General features: G+C 40.6%; 1 protein-coding gene across 1 annotated transcript in view; it reads right to left on the bottom strand.

The window, feature by feature from the left end:
* PCNX2 (pecanex 2) overlaps window positions 1–26609 on the bottom strand; it is a 300484-nt gene that overhangs the window by 225340 nt on the left and 48535 nt on the right. The window contains exons 9-10 of the mRNA XM_065919838.1: window positions 10352–10487; window positions 751–896 (exon numbers count right to left, since the gene is read on the bottom strand). Of these exons, the coding sequence (XP_065775910.1) occupies window positions 751–896; window positions 10352–10487 (282 nt within the window). The remainder of the gene's footprint in view (window positions 1–750; window positions 897–10351; window positions 10488–26609) is intronic.

Raw genomic sequence — 26609 nt, 5'->3', positions numbered from 1 at the left:
AGTCTCATAAATAATTTTTTCTGTCAGTGACTTGTCTTTTCATTCTTTTATACTGTCTTTTTGCAGAGTAAAGTTCTAAATTTTAATAAAAACATTATTTTAAAAAAGATCACAATCTAGTCTTCTGCATATCCCGAAGAGGGGGAGGGAAATGGGGAGTCCCCTATCTGGTCCCCAACTTCATCATGCCTTAGTCAACCTGATGCCTGCCACCCGCCTCCACCTCCCCATGCAGTACCCTCAGCTCCAATCCCACAGCACTGAATCTTGAGAAAGAGTATTAGGGCTTAAAGGAAAAACTAGCATCCAAAGTATAGGATAGAATATTTAGAACCCAAGTCCTGAAAGGAAAGAGCAAGACATCACTCCTTACCCCCACCATGTCCCTCCTCCCCTCCCCACGCCACATCCATGCACCCAAGCTCTGCTTTCAACATCGCAGCTGCAGGCTCTCCTACAAAAGCTGGCAAAAGATGAGCAGACCACGGTATAATATTGTCCCCAAGGCTTAAAACTAAACCATGCTGCCAAATTCTCCTAGTTCCCATTTTAACCACTCAATGACAATTCCTTCATTTGTCAGGATCTCACTGCTTCGACTCTGGGTTTGTGGCACACGAAGTGGACACCTTGGAAAAGCCCCAGAGAATTTCGGCCTGAAGCCAAACCGCTTTATTATCAGCAAGCAGCGCACACTGCCATGCCCCACTTGTGTCTTCCACCAGCACGTGTGCATGCCTGGAGGCTTACCTATCAAGTAATGCCAGCAAGGTAAGGCGATCATACCAGACTTTAATCCACTTGCCAGGGAAAATGATAAACTTGTAAAACTGCTCTCGGTTAAACTTTCCTTGTGTGGAAGAACAGGATGAATCTTCCAGATCCTGACTCAGATGCTTTTAGATACCGAAAGAAAAAACAGAGAGAGGGTTTCACATAGACATGTTATTGTCATAAAAATAAGCCTCCTGATTTAAAAGTACCAAAAGCAGATGTTCAAATTCTGAAATGGAAACCAACATAGTCCATAAAAAAAAAATGGGCACCCTAACAAAAGGATAATATCAACGGAAAAGGTCTTTTTTCCCAGCTTTATTTTTTGTATTATTATTGATTTACAATGTTATGTTAGTTTCAGGTGTATAGCAAAGTGGTTCAGTTATACATATACATATATTCATTCTATTCTGTATTCTTTTCCCTTATAGGTTATCACAAAACACTGAGTATAGTTCTCTATGCTATACAGTAGATCCTTGTTGTAGAAAAGGTCTTTTTTACCAATACATTTCAATTTCATTATAATGTGACATTAAAATTATGCTACTCAAATCAAAATACTACTGTTAGGCCAGGAAACTGCCATGAAAGTAATTATTACGAAAGGTTAGAATTCAACAAAAGGCCTTAAATGACATAATTTTTGAAAGGTATGTTATTTAATGTAACACCAAGATAAATATTTAAATTTTTTTTAAGTAAAAAGATTTTCATCCACAGTACATAGGTTCTTAGTGAAGCCCAATATAAGAACTGAAATATCTGTCAGAAAAAAATAAAACAGAAACAGGTGGAGGAATTTAATCTCAGATTTCAAACATTTTCACCCCAAATTCATCTCTGATTGGATCTAATCTAGTGGAAAGGAATTCAATTTTGAAAAAAATTAGTCTCCATTCATTTGCTGAGCAAATACTTAATGAGCCCCAGCCCCCTGCAGACCTTCTACTTCTAATCTGTGGGGTTGTTTTGTTTTGTTTTGTTTTTGTAACTGTGGTTAAAAAAATACATAGTGCAAAATTTATACCTTACCCATTTTGTATGTATGCATTTCAGTAGCAATAATATTCATATTATTATTCATGTTTTCCCCTTGCAAAACTAAAACTCTGTCCACATTGAACACTAACTCCCCATTGTCCTCTACTTTCTGTTTTGACCCCTCTGGGTACCTCCTATAAGTGGAATCAAAGAGTATCGTTCCTTTGTGACTAGCTTATTTCATTTATCATAATGATCTCGAGGTCTATCATGTTTCAGGTGTCAGAATTTTTTTTAAGGCTGAATAAAATTTCATTTTATGGATAGACCACATTTTGTTTATTCATTCATCTGTCGACAGACACTTGGGTTGCATCCACCTCTTGGTGGAATATTCACTATTCACAATCATGAATAACATGCACTGTGAACTGTGCATGCAAGTAACTGTTGGATTCCCTGCATTAGGCTCTTTGAATATACACCAAAAAGTGGAATTGGTGGATCATGCTAGCTTGCATTTTTATCTGTTTGCTTTCGTCCTATATTTTTCCAAAAAGGATTTTCAGTAGGCTCTAATTTCCTGTAGGCTAAGCTGAAGCTCCAACACTTTGGCCATCTTATGCAAACAGCTGACTCACTGGAAAAGCCCCTGACACTGGGAAACACTGAAAGCAGAAGGGGAAGGGGGCAACAGAGGATGAGATGGTTGGATGGCGTCACCGATTCAATGGACATGAGCTTGGGCAAATTCCAGGAGGTGTGAGCGACAGACGAGCCTGGCATGCTGCAGTCCATGCAGTCACAAAGAGTCGGACACGACTTGGTGACTGAACAACAACATAAAACACAGAAGACGGAGAAGAAGGGCCAAGATAAATGAAGGGAAGGGACAGCATGGAAGAGCAGCCATGGAGGTAAAGCAACCTCTCAGTGGTCTCATTCCTCCTCTCAGGCTTACAAAGCAGAAGGTCATACTTGGGCAGGCTGCATAATTTTTCCTTAATTCACTGAAAGTCACTGATATCAAAACTCCTGGCATGCATAAGGGCAACACATCTGCTTCACTGGAAACCATGTGGAACCCTCTTAGGAGGCTGACTTCCCCATCTCTCTGTTCCCAGATGCTAATTCCCTGACTCAGCTATGGAGCATAGAGTTATTCAGACTATAAAATATTAACACAAAAAGCATTCCAAGGGAAAGTTGATCCATTGTGAAGGTAATATGCAGGTTGACAATATACAGGATGGATTGGGCTGTATTATTAGAGGTAAGTTGAGATTATAAGTGCTGCTTGTGTCTGGAATTTGATTCCAACAGAAAAGAGAGCCTCAAAGAAACTTCCTGCTGTCATGTCAGCAAGAACAGTATCTTCTTTAATGACAATGAACTTATGAAAGTCAAAGTGTTACTTGCTCAGTTGTGTCTGACTCTTTGCGACCCCATGGACTGCAGCCTGCCAGCTCCTCTGTCCCTGGAATTCTCCAGGCAAGAATACTGGAGTGGGCTCCCATTCCTTTCTCCAGAGGATCTTCCCGACACAGGGATCGAACCCGGGTCTCTCACATTGCTGGCAAATTCTTTACTGTTTAAGCCACCAGGGAAGCCTAGTGAATTTGTAATTTAGAGTAAATCTTCCTCTCAAAAGAAATCCTTTCCCTTTATGCTTCATGAACTAAGAGTGCAAGTAAGAAATAAAAACACGTGTACCAGCTGAGTAGGGTTTACCATTCTGTGATGTGGGAATTCAGTATGATGTATAAACACGTCAAGGATAAGCAACAGTGAAGGTGACAACATTCTTTTGAATAGTAGGAAAATAGTCTCTTTCATATAGTAGTTTTAGGGAAGGTCACTATTAAAAAAAATCACATGAAGACTATGCCTACATCTTTTGCAAAACTTATTAAATATTCTGGCATATTGTGCTATTTATTATTGTTTAAATGAAAATCATCTCAGAATTTAATACAAAGAAAAAATGATTTTACTTCCGTGTTAGTTTGCTAGGGCTAACACAATGAAGGATCACAAATAGGGTGTCTTAGACAATAGCTTATTTCCCCCAAGCTACCTGAAAAATTCAAGAGTTCCATAAAACTAATAAGAATTTTGATGACATTAATAATTAATACTGATTATTAAAGGCATAATTTTGCCATGCTGCTACTGCTACTGCTAAGTCACTTCAGTCGTGTCCGACTCTGTGCGACCCCATCCCTGGGATTCTCCAGGCAAGAACACTGGAGTGGGTTATGCATTGTCATTAATCTTCAAAACCTCATAATAACTCTTCCACAGATGCAAGCTATCACATATAGAATGGGTGGGCAACAAGGTCCTACTGTATAGCACAGGGAACTATATTCAATATCCTATGATAAACCACAATGGAAAAGAATACGAAAAAGAATACATATAACTGAATCACTCTGCTGTACAGCTGAAATTAACACAACATTGCAAATCAAGTATACTTCAACCAAAAATTTTAAATGAAAATAAAAAAATAATAGTCTCTTCAAGAGTTCCATAACTAATAAGCATTTTGATTATATTAATAATGGCCCCTGAAGATAGCCTTTTCAATAAGTGGTGCTGGTAAAACTGGACTGCTATGTGCAAAATAATGAAATCAGAACACTACCTAATACCACACACAAACCTAAACTCAAAATGGATTAAAGATCTAAGTGTAAGATCAGAAATTATAAAATTCTTAGAGGAAAACATAAGCAGAACATTCGATGACATAAATCAAAGCAAGATCTTCTATGACCCACCTCCTAGAGTAATGGAAATAAAAACAGAAATAAACAAGTGGGACCTAATTAAACTTAAAAGCTTTTGCACAGCAAATGAAACTACAAACAAGATGAAAAGACAACCCTCAGAATGGGAGAAAATATTAGCAAAGGAAACAACTGACAAAGACTAATTTCCAAAATACACAAGCAGCTCATGCAATTCAGTACCAGAAAAGCAAACAACCCAATCAAAAAGTGGGAAAGGGACCCGAAGAGACATTTCTCCAAAGAAGACATACAGATGGCTAACAAACACATGAAAAGATGCTCAATATCACTCATTATTAGAGAAATGCAAATCAAAACTACAATGAGATACCACCTCACACTGGTCAGAATGGCCATCATTAATAAGTCTACAAACAATAAATGCTGGAGAGGGTGTGGAGAAAAGGGAACACTCTTGCACTATTGGTGGGAATGTAAACTGATACAGCCACTATGGAAGACGGTATGGAGATTCCTTTAAAAGGTAGGGATAAAACCACCATATAACCCAGCAATCCCACTCCTGGGCATATACCCTGAGGAAATCAAAACTGAAAAAGACACATGTATCCCAATGTTCACTGCAGCACTATTTACAACAGCTAGAACATGGAAGCAACCTAGATGTCCATGGACAGATGAATGGATAAAGAAGCTATGGTACATATATATGATGAAATATTACTCAGCCATAAAAAGGGATGCATTTGATCAGTTCTAATGAGGTGGATGAACCTAGAGCCTATTAAATGGAATGAAGTCAGAAAGAGAAATATAAATATCGTATACTGACACATATATATGGAATCTAAAGAGATGGCACTGATGAATTTATTTTCAGGGCAGCAATAGAGAAGGAGACATAGAGAACAGACCTAAGAACATGGAGGGAGGGGAGGATGGAGAAGTGGATGTGTATGGACAGAGTAACATGGAAATTTACATCGCCATATGTAAAATTGACAGTCAATGGGAATTTGCTATATGACTCAGGAAACTCAAACAGGGGCTCTGTGACAGGCTGAAGGGTGAGATAGCGAGGGAGATGGGAGGGAGGTTTGGGAAGGAGGGGACACAGGTGTACCTATGGCTGATTCTTGTTAATGCATGACAGAAAACCACAAAATTCTGTAAAACAATTATCCCTCAATTAAATTTTCTTAATTTAAAAAAAGAAACTGATTTTAAAAAGGGAAAAAAAATAATTGCCACTGAATCTTAAAAGTATAACTCTGTTATATATTTTCTCTAATCCTCAAAACCTCACCATAACTCCTCCACAGATGCAAACAATTACATATAGACTGGATGGACAACAAGGTCCTACTCTAAGCCCAGGGATCTACATCAAAATCCTATGATAAACCATAATGGAAAAGAATATGATAAGAATATAGCTATATACTTAACTAAATCACTTTGCTGTATGGCAGAAATTAACACAACATTGTAAATCAACTATACTTCAATAAAATTTTTTAAAATAAAAATAAAAGAGACAAAATAATGGTATCATCAAGAGTCCCATTAACTAATAAGCATTTTGATATTAATAACTGCCACTGATTCTTAAAAGTATAACTGTGCCATATATTCTTCTCAAAATCTCACAGTTGTTGTTCAATCACTAAGTCAAGTCGGACTCTTGAGACCCCATGGACTTTAGCCCACCAGGCTCCTCTATCCATGGGATTTCCCAGAAAAGAGTACTGGAATGGGTTGCCGTTTCCATCTCCAGGGGATCTTCCCAACCCAGGGACGGAACCTGCGTCTCCAGTGTTCTTGCCTGGAGAATCCCACGGACACAGGAGCCTGGCAGGATAGAGTCCATAGGGTCATAAAGAGTCGGACACAAATAAAGCAACTTAGCACACATGCATGCCTACATAGAGTAAAACTTAAAATTTTTTACAATTTTACTTAAAAACGTAGCTCAGCTGGTAAAGAATCCACCTGCAATGCAGGAGACCCCGGTTCGATTCCTGGGTTGGGAAGTTCCCCTGGAGAAGGGAACGGCTATCCACTTCAGTATTCTTGGGCTTCCCTGGTGGCTCAGATGGTAAAGAATCGACCTGCAATGCAGGAGACCTGGATTTGATCCCCGGGTTGGGAAGATCTCCAAGAGAAGGGAACAGCTATGCACTCCAGTATTCTGACCTGGAGAATTCCATGGACAGAAGAGACTGACAGGCTATAGTCCATGGACTCACAAAGAGTCAGACACAACTGAGGAAATTTCACTTCAATTCAAGAAAGTTAAAAAAGTTAAAAGTTCATCAACGAATTTAGGCAAGTGTTAGCAATGAAACACTATATATGAATTTAGCTTTTTTATATACTCATCTATATAACTGTGCCACTTACAGAATTTTAAATTTTAAACAAGGAGTAGCTTGGCTTTTCTGGCTTCTCCATGCAATACTTACTTAATTCTGAGCTTCTGCTCTACCTGGGAAGTTTTTTAGATATTAAGTCAGTGCTTTGCATCTCTGACAATCTGAAATTCCCAGTTTCCCTACAATTCTGCCACACATGGGCTCAATAACATTTGCATCTTCCCAAACTGTCTGAATAATTTTATATAACCTTCTCCTCCTTGTAAGTTCAGTATTGCTATTTTGGAGGCAGGAAAGAATGGTAGCGAGCTGAAGTTTTCCCAGGACTAGTGCAAGAAAAAGTGCTTCCCAGGTGGCCTTTTGGTACCTGGTGGTAAAGAACCCAGCCATCAATGCAGGAGACATGAATCGCAGGTTCGATCCCTGGGTCAGGAAGATCCCCTGGAGGAGGAAACGGCTACCCACTCCAGTATTCTTGGTCCAGTATCCCATGGTCACAGAAGCCTGGCAGGCTACAACCCAGAGTGTTGCAGAGTCGGACGCGACTGAAGCGACTTAGAATGCATGCATCCCAAGACAAGGCAAATTTCTCAGAGAAAACCCACGTTCCACGGCCCACCTCCTGCACTAAGGCTTGTGGTAGGAACTAGTACTGGTTGCTGAAGTGGCGCTGGGCATGGAATGTGGAGGATGCAGCTGGGGTCTGAGCCCTCAGGAGCACCTATAAGAAAGACTAGTGAATCCAAAGATACTGATAGAGAGGAGGCAGCCTCAGGACACAGGGTCCTCAGAGCTAGGGCCTAGTGGCAAGGTCAAAGACCCCAGCACTGCACCCTAACAGGGCAGGAGCAGCCACCCCTCAGCAGGGACCACCCAGCACACCCAGGGACCAGGCAGGTGCCAGGCATCTGAGCCCTGCTTAGCCACCAGGGATGCCCTCTCAGCTCCACTTGCTTCCCAGGGAGCTGGAAAGCTTCCTCCTGCACCGAGATGCCCTGGAGGTGAGGCCTGGGAGGGGAGACTGAGTACAAAGAAGGGAAGATAGTCCTGAAGACTGACTCTTGGAGTTAATCGAATGCTTGCTCCCACTGAAAGCCCTTCAAGCTTGAGAAGGCTGATTATGCTTCACTGGTTTTTTCACATCCTCCCTAGGCAGCTCCCCCTGCCAATCTGCATCCAGTCACCAGGAATAAGGGCCTACCTGGTGGTTCAGATGGTAGAGAATCTGCCTGCAATGCAGGAGACCTGGGTTTGATTCCTGGGTTGGGAATACCCCTTGGAGGAGGACATGGCAACCCACTCTAGTATTCTGGCCTGGAGAATCCCCAAGGACAGAGGAGCCTGGCGGGCTACAGTCCGTGGGGTCACAGAGAGTCACACATGACTGAGTGACTAAACACAGCACAGCAGAAATAAGGACTCCAGGACAACATGTGGTCAGTTAGAAGATAGCACATTTTTTCTGCACATCTGAACAAGGGTGTGTAAATTACCATCAAGCTTCTGAAAAAATCTGGTTAAGCAATCATGAAATTGAATCTAAAACTATTATTCTAAGTCCCTTACATATTAACCTTCAAGTTGTGAGCTTTCAAAGATGTAAATGCATGTTCACATGTCCAATCACGTAAGTTAGTCCATGTGTCTGGTGTACATTGTCATATAAGTGCATCCTCTACAGGAGGGTGTGCTTCTCTGTACTTTACTGAACTGTATGGAGCACAGTAATATAGTATTTATTTCAGGCCCCAGATGTCTGGAAGCCAGTGTAAAAGCAGTGGTGATGTAGCTGGTAGTGCTAAGAAGCACCAACTGTTATGCTGCATTACTGTACTTTTCAAACCTAGACAGTGTATTAAAAACCAGAGACATCACTTTGCTGACAAAGATCCGTATAGTCAAAGCTATGGTTTTTCCTGTAGTCATGTATGGGAAATTTTCCAGTAGTCATGAGAGCTGGACCATAAGGATGACTGAGTGCCAAAGAATTGATGCTTTTGAACTGTGGTGCTGGCTGATTCTCAAGACTCTTGAGAGTCCCTTGAAGTACAAGGAGATCAAACCAGTCAATCCTAAAGGAAATCAATCCTGAATATTCATTGGAAGGACTGATGCTGAAGCTGAAGCTCCAGTACTTGGATCACCTGATGCGAAGAGCCAACTCACTGGAAAAGACCCTGATGCTGGGAAAGATTGACGGCAGGAGGGGAAGGGGACGACAGAGGATGAGATGGTTAGATGGCATCACTGACTCAATGAACATGAATTTTGAGCAAACTTGGGGAGATAGAGAAGGACAGGGAAGCCTGGAATGCTGCAGTCCATGGGGTTGCAAAGAGTAGGACACGACTGAGCGACTGAACAACAATAACTGTACTTTTCAAGATACTACACTGTAAGGTTAAAAATGTTACCCTTATTTTTGTATTTATTTGTTTTCTATGTATTATTTGTGTGGAAAGTATTATAAACTTATTGTAGTATAGTACCGTAGAGCCAATTGTGTTAGTTGGGTACCTAGGCTAACTGCTGCACTGATGAACAAACTGGACTTAACAAACACACTCTCAGAACAGAACACATTTGTATATACGGAACTTACTGTATTTCTTTTTGTAGGCGAGACTCTCTAGAAGAAATCAAAACATGGTCAGGAAGAAGGTAAGCAGAGCAGTAAAGAAACGTTACACAAACGTAACAATATCCCGTTTATAGCCCTCTTCTTTCAATCTGCACTTACTGAAATCGACCTTCCTTCAAGGTCTAGCCCAAGTGTCCTTTCCTCTAAGGAGCCTTCTCCACAGCCATTCTCCAAAATGCCCTGATAGAATGTGTAGCTCTAAGTTCCTGACTGGTTGTATATCTTTCCTCCCGCATTCTCTTTGAATTCTTTGCTCCATGTCTTACAGAGTCTCATTAAAGGTGAAGTAAAAAGTGAATGAACATCAGGAAGTTAATCTCTCGGTAAAATAATGAAAAGCGGCATCTCTTAAGTGCTTGATGATCATGTCATTTGCTCCATGAATAAAGTCTCTCTTCAAGCCAAGATTCTCTTTCAAAATTTCTGCATGCCTAAATCATAAGGCTATAATAAATTAATAAATATCTAGGTACTCTCCAAACCAAGCGAGAAAAAGCCATTCCAATCAAGTGAGGTCTTGTGGAATCTGTGCAACTCGGCAACAAAAGATCAATGTAAATCAATTTCTAATACATTGGAAGAGCAATCAAGACTAATAACCCCATTAGCATCTATGAAAAGGTATTATCTAAATGGCATGTTACCTAAATGGTCTCTCTATTCATCCAGTAGACTACCATGAAGTGATGTAACCACACCCTCTGACATAAAATTCGGGACAAGACGGGACTAATTTTGTTAGGGAAACCAACCCGGAAACAGGTTTCAGGGCCCCTGCTTCTGGAACACTCACAAACGGTGATGCTGGGACTTACCCGTGGGGTTTCTGACTGGGTCCTCCGAGCCACCATCAGTAACAGCTGTTGTTGAAGGGCACTGACTGCAGGATCCCCAGAAGAAGGATCTTGACTCTCAGAAGTCGTGGTACTGGAGGAGCTAATCTGCAAGTCTCTGAGGATGGGCAAAACAAACACTTCCGTTACCCGGAGGTCCTGGAAATCATCTCTTTATTACACCTAAACACAAGGACAGCATGGATCCTTAATGCAGGTTGCAAGTAAGCTTTTTCCACCTTGATGAGCAGTTCCACTTCCATCTCAAAGAATTTTCCAGTTTGTTGCAATCTACAGAGTCAAAGACTTTAGTGTAGTTAATGAAGCAGAAGCAGATGTTTTTCTGGATTTCCTTGCTTTTCTCTATGATCCAACGCATGTTGGCAACTTGATTTCTGGCTCCTCTGCCTTTTCTCAATCCAGCTTGTGCATATGGAAGTTCTCAATTCATGTACTGCTGAAGCCCAGCTTGGAGGATTTTGAGCCTAACCTTACTAGCATGTAAAATGAGGGCAATTGTACAGTAGTTTGAACATTCTTTGGCATTGCCCTTCCTTGGGATTGGAATGAAAACTGACCTTTTCCAGTCCTGTGGCCACTGCTGGGAAAGACTGAAGGCAAAAGGAGAAGAGAGCAGCAGAGGATGAGATGGTTAGATAGCATCACCAGCTCAATGGACTTGAGTTTGAGCAAACTCAGTGAAGAACAGGGACGCCTGGCATGCTACAGTCCATGGGGTTACAAAGAGTTGGACACAACTTTGTAACTGAACAACAATAACAACGAGTGTTCTAAGTTGACAACTGCATTTGCCGTGCTACCTTCAGCAAGAAGGGCAGTCATCTTGCACACATCCAAATAACTCAGGTTGTCCAGAGATATAGGGTGCCATGGGATAAGCAGGTGGACACTTGGTGTTCTAGAGACAATGGTCTCAATTTTCTTTATATTTAATGGATGGGGAGGTGGTAGCAAGTCTCTAGCCTCATGTTTTGCACAAACAATAAACAGTGACCTGGATCATTCCCAAGACACTGATCAGGAAGAAATAGCAATGATCTAACACCTCCGCTACCTCCTTCACCCCCAACACTGTCCGCACCTCCTCCCGACCCGCCACCTCCACCCAACGCAAAGAGAGTACAGAGCAGAGCAAAGAAATGCGTCAGGTAGTTGTAAAAGAGGACACCACTAAGCTAGCTGTGATCTGTATCCAAAGAATTTTACTGTTGTTAACTGCATATAAACTGACAGGACTAAAATTAATAGAACGCTTTAAGTAAACTCAAGCTCAGCATTTTCCCTTTAGCTCAGAAAGCAACAACTAGGATATACTCCTCCATCTGCTTTTCTAGCAGGGCACCCATCTTTGAGGAGACAATTGGTTGCCTCACCTACAGCCATTTCTAATAGAATTCCTGCTCATGGAACCCTAGTCTTATTCAGTCATCCAAGACTCTGTGCTCCAGAACAGACGAGGTCCCTCCCTGACCCCTGGAGTAAATCCTGAGTACTCCATGCCCATCGTGGGAACTCCATTCACTCTGGCCAGTCCTGGCTTTGGCAGAGGAGTGTAACACTACTCTAAGAGGCCACCATGGAACAAAGGGGTGGCGGCCACAAATAAGGGTGCTCACAGGCAAATTTCTCTACTTCTTTTTCTTTCAGTTTTTAATTTTTTAAAATTAATTTATTTATTTTTAAAGTATAGTTGACTTACAATGCTGTGTTAATTTCAGGGGTACAGCAAAGTGATTCAGCTATACAGGGCTTCCCAGGTGGCTCAGTGGTAAAGAATCTGCCCACAGTGCATGAGACTCGGGTTCAGTCCCTGAGATGGGAAGATCCCCTGGAGAAGGAAATGGCAACCTACTCCTGTATTCTTACCTGGGAAATCCCATGGACAGGAGCCTCAAGGACTGTAGCCAATAGGTTGCAAAAGAGTCAGACATGACTTAGCAACTCAACAACAACAACAAATATGTATATGTTCTTTTTAGATCTTTTTCCATATAGGTTATGAAAAAATACTGAGTCGAGGTCCCTGTGCTATACAGTCAGTCCTTGTTGTTTATTTTATACATAGTACTGTGTATATGTTAACCCCAAACTCCTAATTTATCCCCACCACAGTTTTCTCCTTTGGCAACCAGAAGTTTGCTTTCTATATCCGTGAATCTGTTTCTGCTTCACAAATAAATCCATTTGTACAACTTTTTTAGATGCCACATATACATGATACCATATGATATTTTTCTTTCCCTGTCTGACTTACTTCACTCAGTATGATAATCTCTAGGTCCATCCAGGTTGCTACAAATGCCATTATTTTGTTCTTTTTTATGGCTGAGTGGTAATGTCTTCTGATTTCCAGTCTCAGGTTTCAGTACAACGTCTCTGACAAGTTTTTAGATCTTTCTTTTTCCCAACTCCCTACTACTGTATTCATGATCAGACAAATACTCTCCAGAAACGGTGTTTAAAATATGTCCACTATTCTCACATGCACGCACACAAAGACACAGATTTCTCTACAGTTTTGAAACATGATATATGATTATTTGATGACACATTCAATAAAGGCCTCCTTGTAAAGAACCACTTAGGAAATATTGTATGTTAACACCAGGGTTTGAGAAATGAGTCACATGGTATAAGTATATGGATTTTGAAAACTTAAAAATCCTATCTTTCTATGATGTGGATGATTGCTCCATAAACAGTCCTTTTGCTTCCTGTCCATGTTGGTGGTGTAAAGTCTGTCACTAATAGAGAGAAAAAGTTGGATGTATAAGAACAATGTTCATTCAAACCTTTGTGCTTTGTGTAGAAACCTCTGAGGACTATACTTCTGTCACCTCATAGCTAAGTACAATAGAATTGGAAAGATCTTGTTAGTACAAATTCAGAGAAACCCAAAACTCAGTGAATGCCAAAGCTTCACAAACCCAAAAGATGAATCTGACTTCACTGTGGGTAATGTAGGTGATGACTATAAACAGCCAGGGGCAGGATGGAAATGTGAGAAAATCTAGACAGTGTATAGCGCCCTCCGTTGCCACCTGACATAAACTACGAACAGACTATTGTGTAAGGTGTTAACAGTTATTTCAGAGCAACCTTCCTTCTGCCAGGGAACATGGTCCAAAAGAAAGGGCTGAATTTTTTGCATATTACTTAGCATGCTTCTGATGGCAAATAAAAATTACGATCGATAACATTATTTTTCTTGTGAAAGCCATTTAAAAATCCTATGTAAAAATCTAGGGTTTGGTTTTCTTTTCAAAATCTTTTGGATGAGTTCTAGAATTACGCAGAAATAGGGTGGTGCCACCGGTGAAGAATCTACCTGCCAATACAGGAAGATCCCTGGGAGGAGGAAATAGCAACCCACTCCAGTATCTTTGCCTAGGAAATCCCATGGACAAGAGGAGCCCATGGGGTCACAAAGAGTCAGACATGACTGAGCAACTAAGCATGCATACCCAGGTTTAAATTATCGCTCTGCTATTTACTATTTGTGACTATAAGTATGTTCTTTTCCTACCTCAAATCCTCACCTATAAATAAGATCCTACTGTATGTACAGCACAAGGAACTATATTCCATATCTTCTGAAAAACCATAATGGAAAAGAATATGAAAAAGAATGTATATGTATGTATAAGTGAAACACTCTGCTGTGTGGCAGAAATCAACACATCATTATAAATCAGCTATAATTCAGTAAAATAACTTTTAAAAATCCTCACCTATAAGATAAGGATGATGTTGTCCTCATAGAGATTGTTTTAAGCATTAAAGCAGACTGGGTATGGTGCTTCTCATATGTTAGTCGCTTAATAACCATACCTTTAATAACCTTCTTATTCCCTTCTATTGATGCAAGATCTGACTTTGCACATTCTCACATGAAACAGTAAACTGGCCCCTACGTTTTTCACACAAATAACATACTAATTCTAGTTGTCTTTATGAACAGGAATGAGGGAAGAGTGCCTTGCCCTCAACTCACTCAATCTTTTTCTTTGAGTAAAGACAGATTCAAACAGCATATCAAGCGCCTCTTAATTACCCTCTTTTACAGAAGTTTGGTATCCTAGGTGAGTCATGATGCTATAAAGAGAGATTCTTTTCTGAGCTTTATGACTGGTGTGTCCTCACCAGAAAACCTGTCTTGTCATGTGTATAAAGATTTCCTATTTTAGTAGATGTGTAATGCTGTTTCCAGGGGTAAAAAGATGTATCTTCTTCATTTGGCATAGTTTTTTGGGGTCCAGAAGTTGAAGTGAACCATGGGCTTTTCCACTCAAGAACCAACGAGGCTATGACGTCACAAAAATCACTCAATGGACAGGACTTTTCCTACCAACCCTCCAAGAATTCCCATCCAACCTTCCTTTTCTTGTATGTCTTCTCAGACTATCTGCTGTCTCTTCCCTTGATCTTAGCTATGGGCTGTTTAGATTTAGAATCATCTAAAAAGTTTCTGTTGGGGAAAGGGATAAATTAGAAGTTTGGGAGTAATACTATATATATAAAATAAATAATCAACAAGGACCTACTGTATAGCACAAGGAACTCTACTCAATATTTTATAATAACCTATATGGGAAAAGAATCTGGAAAATATATAAATAACAACTGAATCATTTCGCTATACACCTAAAACTAACACGCCATTGTAAATCAACTATACTTCGATTTTTAAAAAATCTCCAAAGAAGTCTCTGTTTCCCTAACTTAAGGCTAGAGACTTCTCCCATATTAATAAATATCATGTTAAAATGCTAAGCTTCAGGAGATATTTCCTCCTCTACAATAGCAATGGAAATGGAAATATTCCAACCCTGTAGTAATTACACTCTGAACTACAATAGAGCTGTACTTGCACATCTGGTCTTGATTTCCCTGCTCTCTGGTTAGTCTCTGGTCAACTAGTTTGGTTCAGAGCTATAGCATAGATGTTGTTGTTGTTTAGTCACTAGGTTGTGTTCAACTCTCTTGCGATCCCATGGACTGTAGCCCTCCAAGTTCCTCTGTCCAAGGGATTCTCCAGGCAAGAGTATGGGAGTGGGTTGCCACTTCCTCCTCCAGGGGATCATGCTGACCCACCCAGGGATCGAACCCATGACTCCTATGTCTCCTGCATTGGTAGGCTGATTCTTTACCACTGAGCCACCTAGGAAGCCCCATGGCATAGACAAACAAATTTAAACTAGATCAAGCTTACACTAATAGCAGAAATAGTGAATAATGGAAATTACAAAAAGAGAAGCCACAGGAGGAAATAAAGATGAACCAGGGGCCAGAATGGCGCACTTTCTTATAGACATAGTTGGGTTTCAAACTCACAGTGACCACATTGTACTATATTGCATTCTCCAGGTTTTCGCTCACCCCAGCTTCTGTAAGTAACAAATAATTGAAACACATTTCCCCACCGACTTGGAAAGAAGTCCTTGAAATTCATCTTCCCCACATCTCAAAACTTACAGGCTACCAGCCTAAGGGAGACGGCCCCTCTTTTTCTGCCTGTCCTTCCTTGTTTTACAGGCTTACTTGGGGGCCATGGGAACAAGTCACCCAGAGGGGCAGCCTGGAGATGAAAGCCATAGTCACATGGTCAAGAAGTGGGATCTTTAAATAATGAAGCACTGTTTTGGAAACTCTAACCTGTTATTTAGAATTTGAACAGGGATTCTTATTTTAAAGTCTGCAAACAACTCTTCTTTTATATGACAGCAAAATTCGTCTTTGCATTTGAGAAAAAGAGCACCAGCCTGGGAGCTGGTCTCGGCCTCCAGCATGGGATGAGACTGCCACCGTGTGGCAGCCGGGGCTGTGACCACGGAGACAGACTCCTCTGAGCCACAGGGCCTCTTCCCCAGGGTGCAGAGAAAGTGCCTGGGAAGACAGAAGTCTTTCTAGGGTGAAGCTCACAAACCCTCCATTGTTAGAACTCTGCGCCAGGATGAAAATTTAATCTATCTAGTGTGTCTATGAAAACAAAATAAGGACTACAGTGAAAGGATCTGATATTAACAACAGAAAAACAAGAGAGAGAGAGGACACAGGAATTGTGGAATAGCAGGAATTTCGCAGAGGCAAACCCCTGGATGGTCATCTGCTTTTTCCAGATATTTCCACCTTTATGTGACCTTGGAAAAGACCCTGATGGTGGGAAAGATTGAAGGCAGGAGAAGGGGCCAACAGAGGATGAGATGGTTGAATGGCATCACCGACTCAATGGACATGCATTTGAGCAAACTCCGGGAGAAGGTGAAGGATGGGGAAGCCTGGAGCGCTGCAGTCCGTGGGGTCGCAGAGTTGGGCATGACTTAGCAACTGAACAAATGTGATCAAAGGCACCAAGAACCCCCATGCCAGCAGTTTTCAAAGTAACTCAGTAACACATAACTCTATCATGCAGATCAACAGAGTGAAGCAACTATGTACACATCTTGAATATCTATCATTGGAGTTAACATTTTCAACTCATGCCTGAGGGGAACACAAAACTAGGCATATCTAATATTGGGTGAATTCACAACATTTTACATTTTGCACACCTAAATGACTAACACCCATGCCCCACATTCTGGCTGAGTTAATGCAAACCAGGGATCACTACTTCTTCTGACTAATGTAAAGAAGAGAATCCTAAAGAGGTGTTCTGTTTTGTTTTGTTTTTACAACTTTCTGCCTGCTTGCCTTCTTTGGGATCCAGGTACCTAAGCACGATGGCTTTAAAAGGCTTTCCTGAGAGTTGATCCCAGTAAGTAAGGGAGGCTTTACTGAGACCAGGGTCAGAGAGGCTAATAATAATAATGTTCAACAAAAAAGTAAGAACTCTGAGAAGACAATAAAGATTAAGTGCACTTCAATCCATCTTTGGAATGTAGTACCTAATGGGTTTAAAGGTTTAGAGTAGCTTTCAAAAGCAAGTCTAATGTATAAGCATAACAATATCTGTTTCAATGTGTACCACTGCATGCCTGTGAGTCGCTTGGTCGTATTTGACTCTTTGCGACCCCATGGATTGCAGCCCTCCAGGCTTCTCTGTCCATGGGATTCTCCAGGCAAGAATACTGGAGAGGGTTGCCATTTCCTTCTCCAAATATGTACTACAATGATTCATAAATAAATAGAAGCACAAAATAAGTGAATCCAGATAAATATAAATAGATGATTACTAATGTAATCTACTCTACTTTTTTTTAATAGAAACAAGTTGAGATACAAAAATCCCTGATAAAGATCCTATAAACTGATTTGCTCCAGATGAGTTTACCATTCAGTAGACCAAGGCTACTTTATGAGTAATAGATTCTCAAAATGAATGTAAACACTATGTCTTTCCACAAGATTTCACTGGAGAGCAGATGATATGCATTTTGTATGCATTTTAAAAAATTTTGTTTACATTTGCATGAGATTGCTTTTGACATTAAAAAAGGTTTTATAATACTAAAGCATGGTTATATATCATTTACAGAAGAAAGCTCTTCTATGTTACTTGCAAGAATTCACAGATGAAAGAAAGGTAAATCTTTGCTGAACAAAGAACAGAAACTATCAAGTTTTCATTGCAAGACATACAGAGGAAATAATAAAAGTCCACTTTGCAGTGAACCCTTTGGATACAAAACCACACTTCAACTTTTATGCAGCTTCACCTTCAATTTCCTAGGCAGAGAGCCTATTTCAACTTCGGTTTTCTAGGCAGATGAGCCATAGGAGAGACTGAGCTGGTGAATCAGTCCCGTGTCCTGGGTAATAAATTTATCCTCTGAAATTTTTCTTTTTACATAGCAATTCTGAATTCCGCTATTCAAGCCATTGTCCCTTATTCTAGTTTCTGAGGCAAGCAGGACTACATGAGATAATGTTACCAAAGGTACTGGCTTTCTGGACAGTTACTGTACAACCGGAAAATACCGCTTATGTTTCTCTGGCAGTTAATGAGAAATGTATTGGTTCCCACAATGACGGAGGGACCAAGGAGGGAAATTTGTTTCCTCCTCTGGTTTCCCCCAGGAGTCCCCAGAGAGACATGGAAGTTACACGGCAAACAATTCCCTATTCATTCTTGGGAGCCGGGGATATAAAACTGTCACATGGCAACTAGGCTTAACAATGGTGAAGAGGAATGACTTTCTGGCCAATAATAAGAATCAGGGGTTTAATGGCCTAGTTGGAGGCGATCCCAGCCACTGAGGTCGCCTTAAAGGGAAAAGGCTGCTTTTCTAATATCTTCCATGGCTGAAGGGCTTAGAAACAGCCCCCACTAGGAATCCTTCCAAGTTCAAAATCAAAGTTTATGTTTACTCTGGTAGGAGAACTCTAAATGTAATAGCATTAAAAGCCAGGCATAAAATAGCAAAGTACCTTCTCTAAAACTGCCAAAGAGCCAGAAAGCTGGAACACAACAGGTTGACAGAATACAAGGTACTTAACCATCTTAAAAATCTCATAAAGTGACTCGTAAAAATGCAAGAGGGAAGAATTTCCTCAGCCTTAAGTCTGGCTCTTTTGCTACATAAAGTCATGGTGAACCTCAACCACCGTCCTACTGCTTCTGTTTGGAGACCATTTAACAACAGCTCACATTGCCCAGTGTCCCCGGTGAGAGGTACTGTATTAAGCACTGCATATGGTTGTTGTTCAGTTGCTCAGCTGTGTCTGACTCTTTGTGACCCCCTGGACTGCCAGCACGCCAGACACGCCACTATCTCCCGGATTTTGTTCAAACTTATGCCCTTTGAACTGGTGCTGTCATCCAACCATCTTGTCCTCTGCCACCCCCTTCTCCTCCTGCCCTCAATCTTTCCCTGCATCAGGGTCTTTTCCAACGAGGTGGCTGTTCTCATCAGGTGGCCAAAGTGTTGGAGCTTCAGCTATGATACTTAGCTTTTGAAGCCACCCACTGAATTCATTCCTAGTATTATTTCCATTTATGGATTAGAAAGCTGATGCTTAAAATGATCAAGTAAGCTGCTCAGTGTCAAACCCAAAGTTACTCTTTGTGCAGGAATGGGACTCTGAGTCAGTCCAAGATGAAAACTCAAGTTCAAGCTGCAGACACAGCCCCTCTGATGTCAGGGAAGTGTGGCTTTCCTTCAGGAAATGTCAGCTTTCCATCACAGTCATCTCTCATATGGACAAAGAAAATCATTTCCGTTGAAGGGAATAGTGTCCGCTAGAAAATCAAATTTGAGACTCAACCTCAATTTTTACAGAGAAGGGTTAAAAAGAGTCATTTCACAGGGTTTTTTCCCCTCCATTTTCCCACTTATGAAAGGAGAAGAGGAAGAGCGTGTGCTCTAAAACCGAAGCTTGGGAGGAGCCAAGATGGCGGAGGAATAGGACGGGGAGACCACTTTCTCTCCTACAAATTCATCGAAAGAACAATTGAACGCAGAGCAAACTTCACAAAACAACTTCTGATCGCTAGTTGAGGTCATCAGGCACCCAGAAAAGCAGCAAATTGTCTTCGAAAGGAGGTAGGACAAAATATAAAAGATAAAAAGAGAGACAAAAGAGCTAGGGACAGAGATTCGTCCCGGGAAGGGAGTCTTAATAGAGGAAGTTTCCAAATACCAGGAAATCCTCGCACTGTCGGGCCTGGGGGAAGTTTTTGAATCTCGGGAGGGCAACCTGACTGGGAGGGGAAGAATAACTAAAACCCACAGATTACGTGCCTAAAAGCAACTCCCAGCAGAAAAGTACCCCAGACGCCCACATTCGCCACCAGCAAGTGGGGGCGGAACGGAGAGGAGTGGGCGGCATTGCTTGGGGTAGGGTCCGGGCCTGAGTGCCCTGAGGACAATCGGAGGGAGCTTTTGTGAGTTCCCAACTTAAACTGTGGGACAGCAAGAGAGAGAGAGAGATAATTAACCGGCCCGAACACACTGCCGGCCGTTCGCAGAACAAAGGGACCGAGAAAGTCCTGAGAAGAGCTCGCAGGCTGCGGACCGGCCCAGCCCCGCCGGAGGCAGGAGGCAGGGGGGAGGGGAAGGGGCAGGCTCTGCCCCAAGGACCGCATCCCCTACGGCGCTGCAAACAGGCCCCCAGTTTCTAATCAAAGACCTCCGGAGATTCTGGATGGTTGACATCCGCCGGGAGGGTCGCGGCGACACACAGGGCGCAGGCACCCGACCGACGCGGGTGGGGACTGGGGCTGGGACCACGGAAGGGAGTAGGCGCGCCGAACCCGGGGAGAGTGCGCCCGTCAAGCTCCTGGCTCCCTGAGCCGCCCGGACGGGGAAGGCACAAAACGCAGGCGCAGCTTTGTGTTCCGCGCTTTTGTGGAACACCCGAGGGCTGGAACCAAGCGCAACGCAGGGCAGGGCACGCTCCATACAGAGCAGCCGGGAGCCTGAGCAGCGAAGACAGGGGAAAGCAGCGCCAGCCCCTCCCCGCAGCGCGACGGAACTAGCTACCTGAACAAGAGACCGCCTCCGCCCGCCTGTGTCAGGGCGGAAATGAGGCCCTGAAGAGACCGGCAAACAGAAGTCAAATAAACAAAGGGAACCGCTTCAGAAGGGACCGGTGCAACAGATGAAAATCCCTGTAGAAAACACCGACTACACCGGAAGGGGCCTGTAGATATCAAGAAGTGTAAACTGGAACAAGGAGCTATCTGAAACTGAGCTGAACCCACACTGACCACAACTCCAGAGGAATTCCTAGATACATTTTTACTTTTTCTTTTTTTTTAATTAAAAAAATTTTTTTTCTTTTTTCTCTTTTATTTTCTTTTAAAATTCCCTATCACTCCTTAACTTTCATTTTCATAGATTTTTATGATTTTTTAATTAGGAAAAAATTTTTTTTCATTTTCTTTTTCTTTTTCTCTTTTTTCTATTTTTCTTTTTCTTTTATTTCCTTTTAAAGTCCTCTATTACTCCTCTACTACTTAATTTTCATTTTCATTACACTATAACTTTGCAAAAAAAAAGAGAAGCCCTATTTTTAAACCAAACTTCATATTTATTTCTAAAATTTCTTGGGGTTTTGGTTTTTGTTTTTAATATTGTATTTTTAAGAGTCTAACCTCTACTCTAGATTTTTAATCTTTGTTTTACAGTATATGATATAAATTGTGGACATTTAAGAATCCAATATTCAGTTCCCATTTTTATTCAGGAGTGTGTTGATTACTCTCTCCCAATCTTGGCTCTCCGTTTTCTATCTCAGAACACCTCTATTTCCTCCTTTCCCCTTCTCTTCCCAATCCAATTCTGTGAATCTTTGTGGGTATCTGGGCTACGGAGCACACTCTGGGAACAGACAACTGCGTAGATCTGTCTCTCTCCTTTTGAGTCCCCCTTTTTCTCCTCCTGCTTACCTCTCTCCCTCCTCCCTCTCCTCTTCTTCATGTAACTCTCTGGGTGTGAACCTCTCTGGGTGTCCCTCACGGGGGAGAATCTTTTCACCATTAACCTAGAAGTTTTATTATCAGTGCTGTATAGTTGGAGAAGTCTTGAGACTACTGGAAGAATAAAACTGAAATCCAGAGGCAGGAGACTTAAGCCCAAAACCTGAGAACACCAGAAAACTCCTGACTACATGGAACATTAAGTAATAAGTGACCGTCCAAAAGCCTCCATACCTACACTGAAACCAACCACCACCCAAGAGCCAATAAGTTTTAGAGCAAGACATACCATGCAAATTCTCCAGCAACGCAGGAACATAGCCCTGAACGTCAATATAAAGGCTGCCCAAGGTCACACCTAACACATAGACCCATCTCAAAACTCATTACTGGGCACTCCATTGCACTCCAGAGAGAAGAAATCTAGTTCCATGCACCAGAACACTGACGCAAGCTTCCCTAACCAGGAAACCTTAACAAGCCAATCGTCTAACCCCACCCACTGGGTAAAACCTCCACAATAAAAAGGAACCACAGACCTCCAGAATACAGAAAGCCCATACCAGACACAGCAATCTAAACAAGATGAAAAGGCAGAGAAATACCCAACAGGTAAAGGAACATGAATAATGCCCACCAAGTCAAACAAAAGAGGAGGAGATAGGAAATCTACCTGAAAAAGAATTTAGAATAATGATAATAAAAATGATCCAAAATCTTGAAAACAAAATGAAGTTACAGATAAACAGCCTGGAGACAAAGATTGACAAGATGCAAGAAATGTTTAATAAAGACCTAGAAGAAATAAAAACGAGTCAGTTAAAAATGAATAATGCAATAAATGAGATCAAAAACACTCTGGAGGGAACCAAGAGTAGAATAACGGAGACAGAAGATAGGATAAGTGAGGTAGAAGATAAAATGGTGGAAATAAATGAAGCAGAGAGGAAAAAAGAAAAAAGAATCAAAAGAAATGAGGACAACCTCAGGGACCTCTGGGACAATGTGAAATGCCCCAACATTCGAATCATAGGAGTCCCAGAAGAAGAAAACAAAAAGAAAGGCCATGAGAAAATACTCAAGGAGATAATAGCTGAAAACTTCCCTAAAATGGGGAAGGAAATAGCCACCCAAGTCCAAGAAACCCAGAGAGTCCCAAACAGGATAAACCCAAGGTGAAACACCCCAAGATACATATTAATCAAATTAACAAAGATCAAACACAAAGAACAAATATTAAAAGCAACAAGGGAGAAACAACAAATAACACACAAAGGGATTCCCATAAGGATAACAGATGATCTATCAATAGAAACCTTCCAGGCCAGAAGGGAATGGCAGGACATACTGAAAGTAATGAAAGAGAATAACCTACAACCTAGATTACTGTACCCAGCAAGGATCTCATTCAGACATGAAGGAGAATTCAAAAGCTTTACAGACAAGCAAAAGGTGAGAGAATTCAGCACCACCAAACCAGCTCTTCAACAAATGCCAAAGGATCTTCTCTAGACAGGAAATGCAGAAAGATTATATAAATGTGAACCCAAAACAACAAAGTAAATGGCAACAGGACCATACCTATCAATAATTACCTTAAATGTAAATAGGTTGAATTCCCCAACCAAAAGACAAAGACTGGCTGAATGGATACAAAAACAAGACCCCTATATATGCTGTCTACAAGAGACCCATCTCAAAACAAGAGACACATACAGACTAAAAGTGAAGGGCTGGAAAAAAATATTTCACACAAACGGAGAACAAAAGAAAGCAGGAGTTGCAATACTCATATCAGATAAAATAGACTTTCAAATAAAGGTTATGAAAAGAGACAAAGAAGGACACTACATAATGATCAAAGGATCAATCCAAGAAGATATAACAATTATAAATATATATGCACCCAACATAGAAGCACCACAATATGTAAGGCAAACATTAACAAGTATGAAAGAGGAAATTAATACCAACACAATAATAGTGGGAGACTTTAATAACCCACTCACACCTATGGATAGATCAACTAAACAGATAATTAACAAGGAAACAGAAACTTTAAATGACACAATGGACCAGCTAGACTTAATTGATATCTATAGGACATTTCACCCCAAAACAATCAACTTCACCTGTTTCTCAAGTGCACACGGAACCTTCTCCAGAATAGATCACATCCTGGGCCATAAATCTAGCCACGGTAAATTCAAAAAAATTGAAATCATTCCAGTCATCTTTTCTGACCACAGTGCGGTAAGATTAGATCTCAATTACAGGAAAAAAATTGTTAAAAATTCAAACATATGGAGGCTAAATAACACGCTTCTGAATAACCAACAAATCATAGAAGAAATCAAAAAAGAAATCAAAATATGCATAGAAATGAATGAAAATGAAAACACAACAACCCAAAACCTATGGGACACTGTAAAAGCAGTGCTAAGGGGAAGGTTCATAGCATTACAGGCTTACCTCAAGAAACAAGAAAAAAGTCAAATAAATAACCTAACTCTACACCTAAGCAACTAGAGAAGGAAGAAATGAAGAACCCCAGGGTTAGTAGAAGGAAAGAAATCTTAAAAATTAGAGCAGAAATAAATGCAAAAGAAACTAAAGAGACCATAGCAAAAATCAACAAAGCTAAAAGCTGGTTTTTTGAAAAAATAAACAAAATTGACAAACCATTAGCAAGACTCATTAAGAAACAAAGACAGAAGAACCAAATTAACAAAATTAGAAATGAAAATGGAGAGATCACAAAAGGATCATAAGAGACTACTACCAGCAGGTCTATGCTAATAAAATGGACAACTTGGAAGAAATGGACAAATTCTTAGAAAAGTATAATTTTCCAAAACTGAACCAGGAAGAAATGCAAGATCTTAACAAACCCATCACAAGCAAGGAAATCGAAACTATAATCAGAAATTTCCAGCAAACAAAAGCCCAGGACCAGATGGCTTCACAGCTGAATTCTACCAAAAATTTAGAGAAGAGCTAACACCTATCCTACTCAAACTCTTCCAGAAAATTGCAGAAGAAGGTAAACTTCCAAACTCATTCTATGAGGCCACCATCACCCTAATTCCAAAACCAGACAAAAATGCCACAAAAAAAGAAAACTACAGGCCAATATCACTGATGAACATGGATGCTAAAACCCTTAACAAAATTCTAGCAAACAGAATCCAACAACATATTAAAAAAATCATACACCATGACCAAGTGGGCTTTATCCCAGGAATGCAAGGATTCTTTAATATCCACAAATCAATCAATGTGATACACCATATTAACAAATTGAAAGATAAAAACCATATGATTATCTCAATAGAGATAAGCCTTTGACAAAATTCAACACCCATTTATGATTAAAACTCTCCAGAAAGCAGGAATAGAAGGAACATACCTCAACATAATAAAAGCTATATATGACAAACCCACAGCAAGCATTACCCTCAATGGTGAAAAATTGAAAGCATTTCCCCTGAAATCAAGAACAAGATAAGGGTGCCCACTCTCACCACTACTATTCAACATAGTGTTGGAAGTTTTGGCCACAGCAGTCAGAGCAGAAAAAGAAGTAAAAGGAATTCAGATAGGCAAAGAAGAAGTGAAACTCTCGCTGTTTGCGGATGAATGATCCTCTACATAGAAAACCTTAAAGACTCTTCCAGAAAATTACTAGAGCTAATCAATGAATATAGTAAAGTTGCAGGATATAAAATTAACACACAGAAATCCCTTGCATTCCTATACACTAACAATGAGAAAACAGAAAGAGAAATTAAGGAAACAATACCATTCACCATTGCAACAAAAAGAATAAAATACTTAGGCGTATATCTACCTAAAGAAACAAAAGACCTATACATAGAAAACTATAAAACATTTATGAAAGAAATCAAAGAGGACACAAACAGATGAAGAAACATACTGTATTCATCGATTGGAAGAATCAATACTGTCAAAATGGCTATACTACCCAAAGCAATCTATAGATTCAATGCAATCCCTATCAAGCTGCCAATGGTATTTTTCACAGAACTAGAACAAATAATTTCACAATTTGTATGGAAATACAAAAAACCTCAAACAGCCAAAGCAATCTTAAGAAAGAAGAATGGAACTGGAGGAATCAACCTGCCTGACTTCAGGCTCTACTACAAAGCTACAGTCATCAAGACAGTATGGTACTGGCACAAAGACAGAAATATAGATCAATGGAACAGAATAGAAAGCCCAGAGATAAATCCACGAACCTATGGACACCTTATCTTTGACAAAGGAGGCAAGACTATACAATGGAAAAAAGACAAACTCTTCAACAAGTGGTGCTGGAAAAACTAGTCAACCACTTGTAAAAGAATGAAACTAGAACACTTTCTAACACCATATACAAAAATAAACTCAAAATGGATTAAAGATCTAAATGTAAGACCAGAAACTATAAAACTCCTAGAGGAGAACATAGGCAAAACACTCTCCCACATGAATCACAGCAGGATCCTCCATGACCCTCCTCCCAGAATATTGGAAATAAAAGCAAAAATAAACAAATGGGACCTAATGAAACTTAAAAGCTTTTGCACAACAAAGGAAACTATAAGTAAGGTGAAAAGACAGCCCTCAGATTGGGAGAAAATAATAGCAAATGAAGCAACAGACAAAGGATTAATCTCAAAAATATACAAGCAGCTCCTGCAGCTCAATTCCAGAAAAATAAATGACCCAATCAAAAAATGGGCCAAAGAACTAAACAGACATTTCTCCAAAGAAGACATACAGATGGCTAACAAACACATGAAAAGATGCTCAACTTCACTCATCATCAGAGAAATGCAAATCAAAACCACA

The sequence above is a fragment of the Muntiacus reevesi genome, chromosome 2 (genome assembly GCF_963930625.1).
Source record: "Muntiacus reevesi chromosome 2, mMunRee1.1, whole genome shotgun sequence".
NCBI classification, from domain to species: Eukaryota; Metazoa; Chordata; class Mammalia; order Artiodactyla; family Cervidae; genus Muntiacus; species Muntiacus reevesi.
Note: the sequence above shows the minus strand (reverse complement) of the source record. Positions and strands in the feature narration are given on the sequence as shown.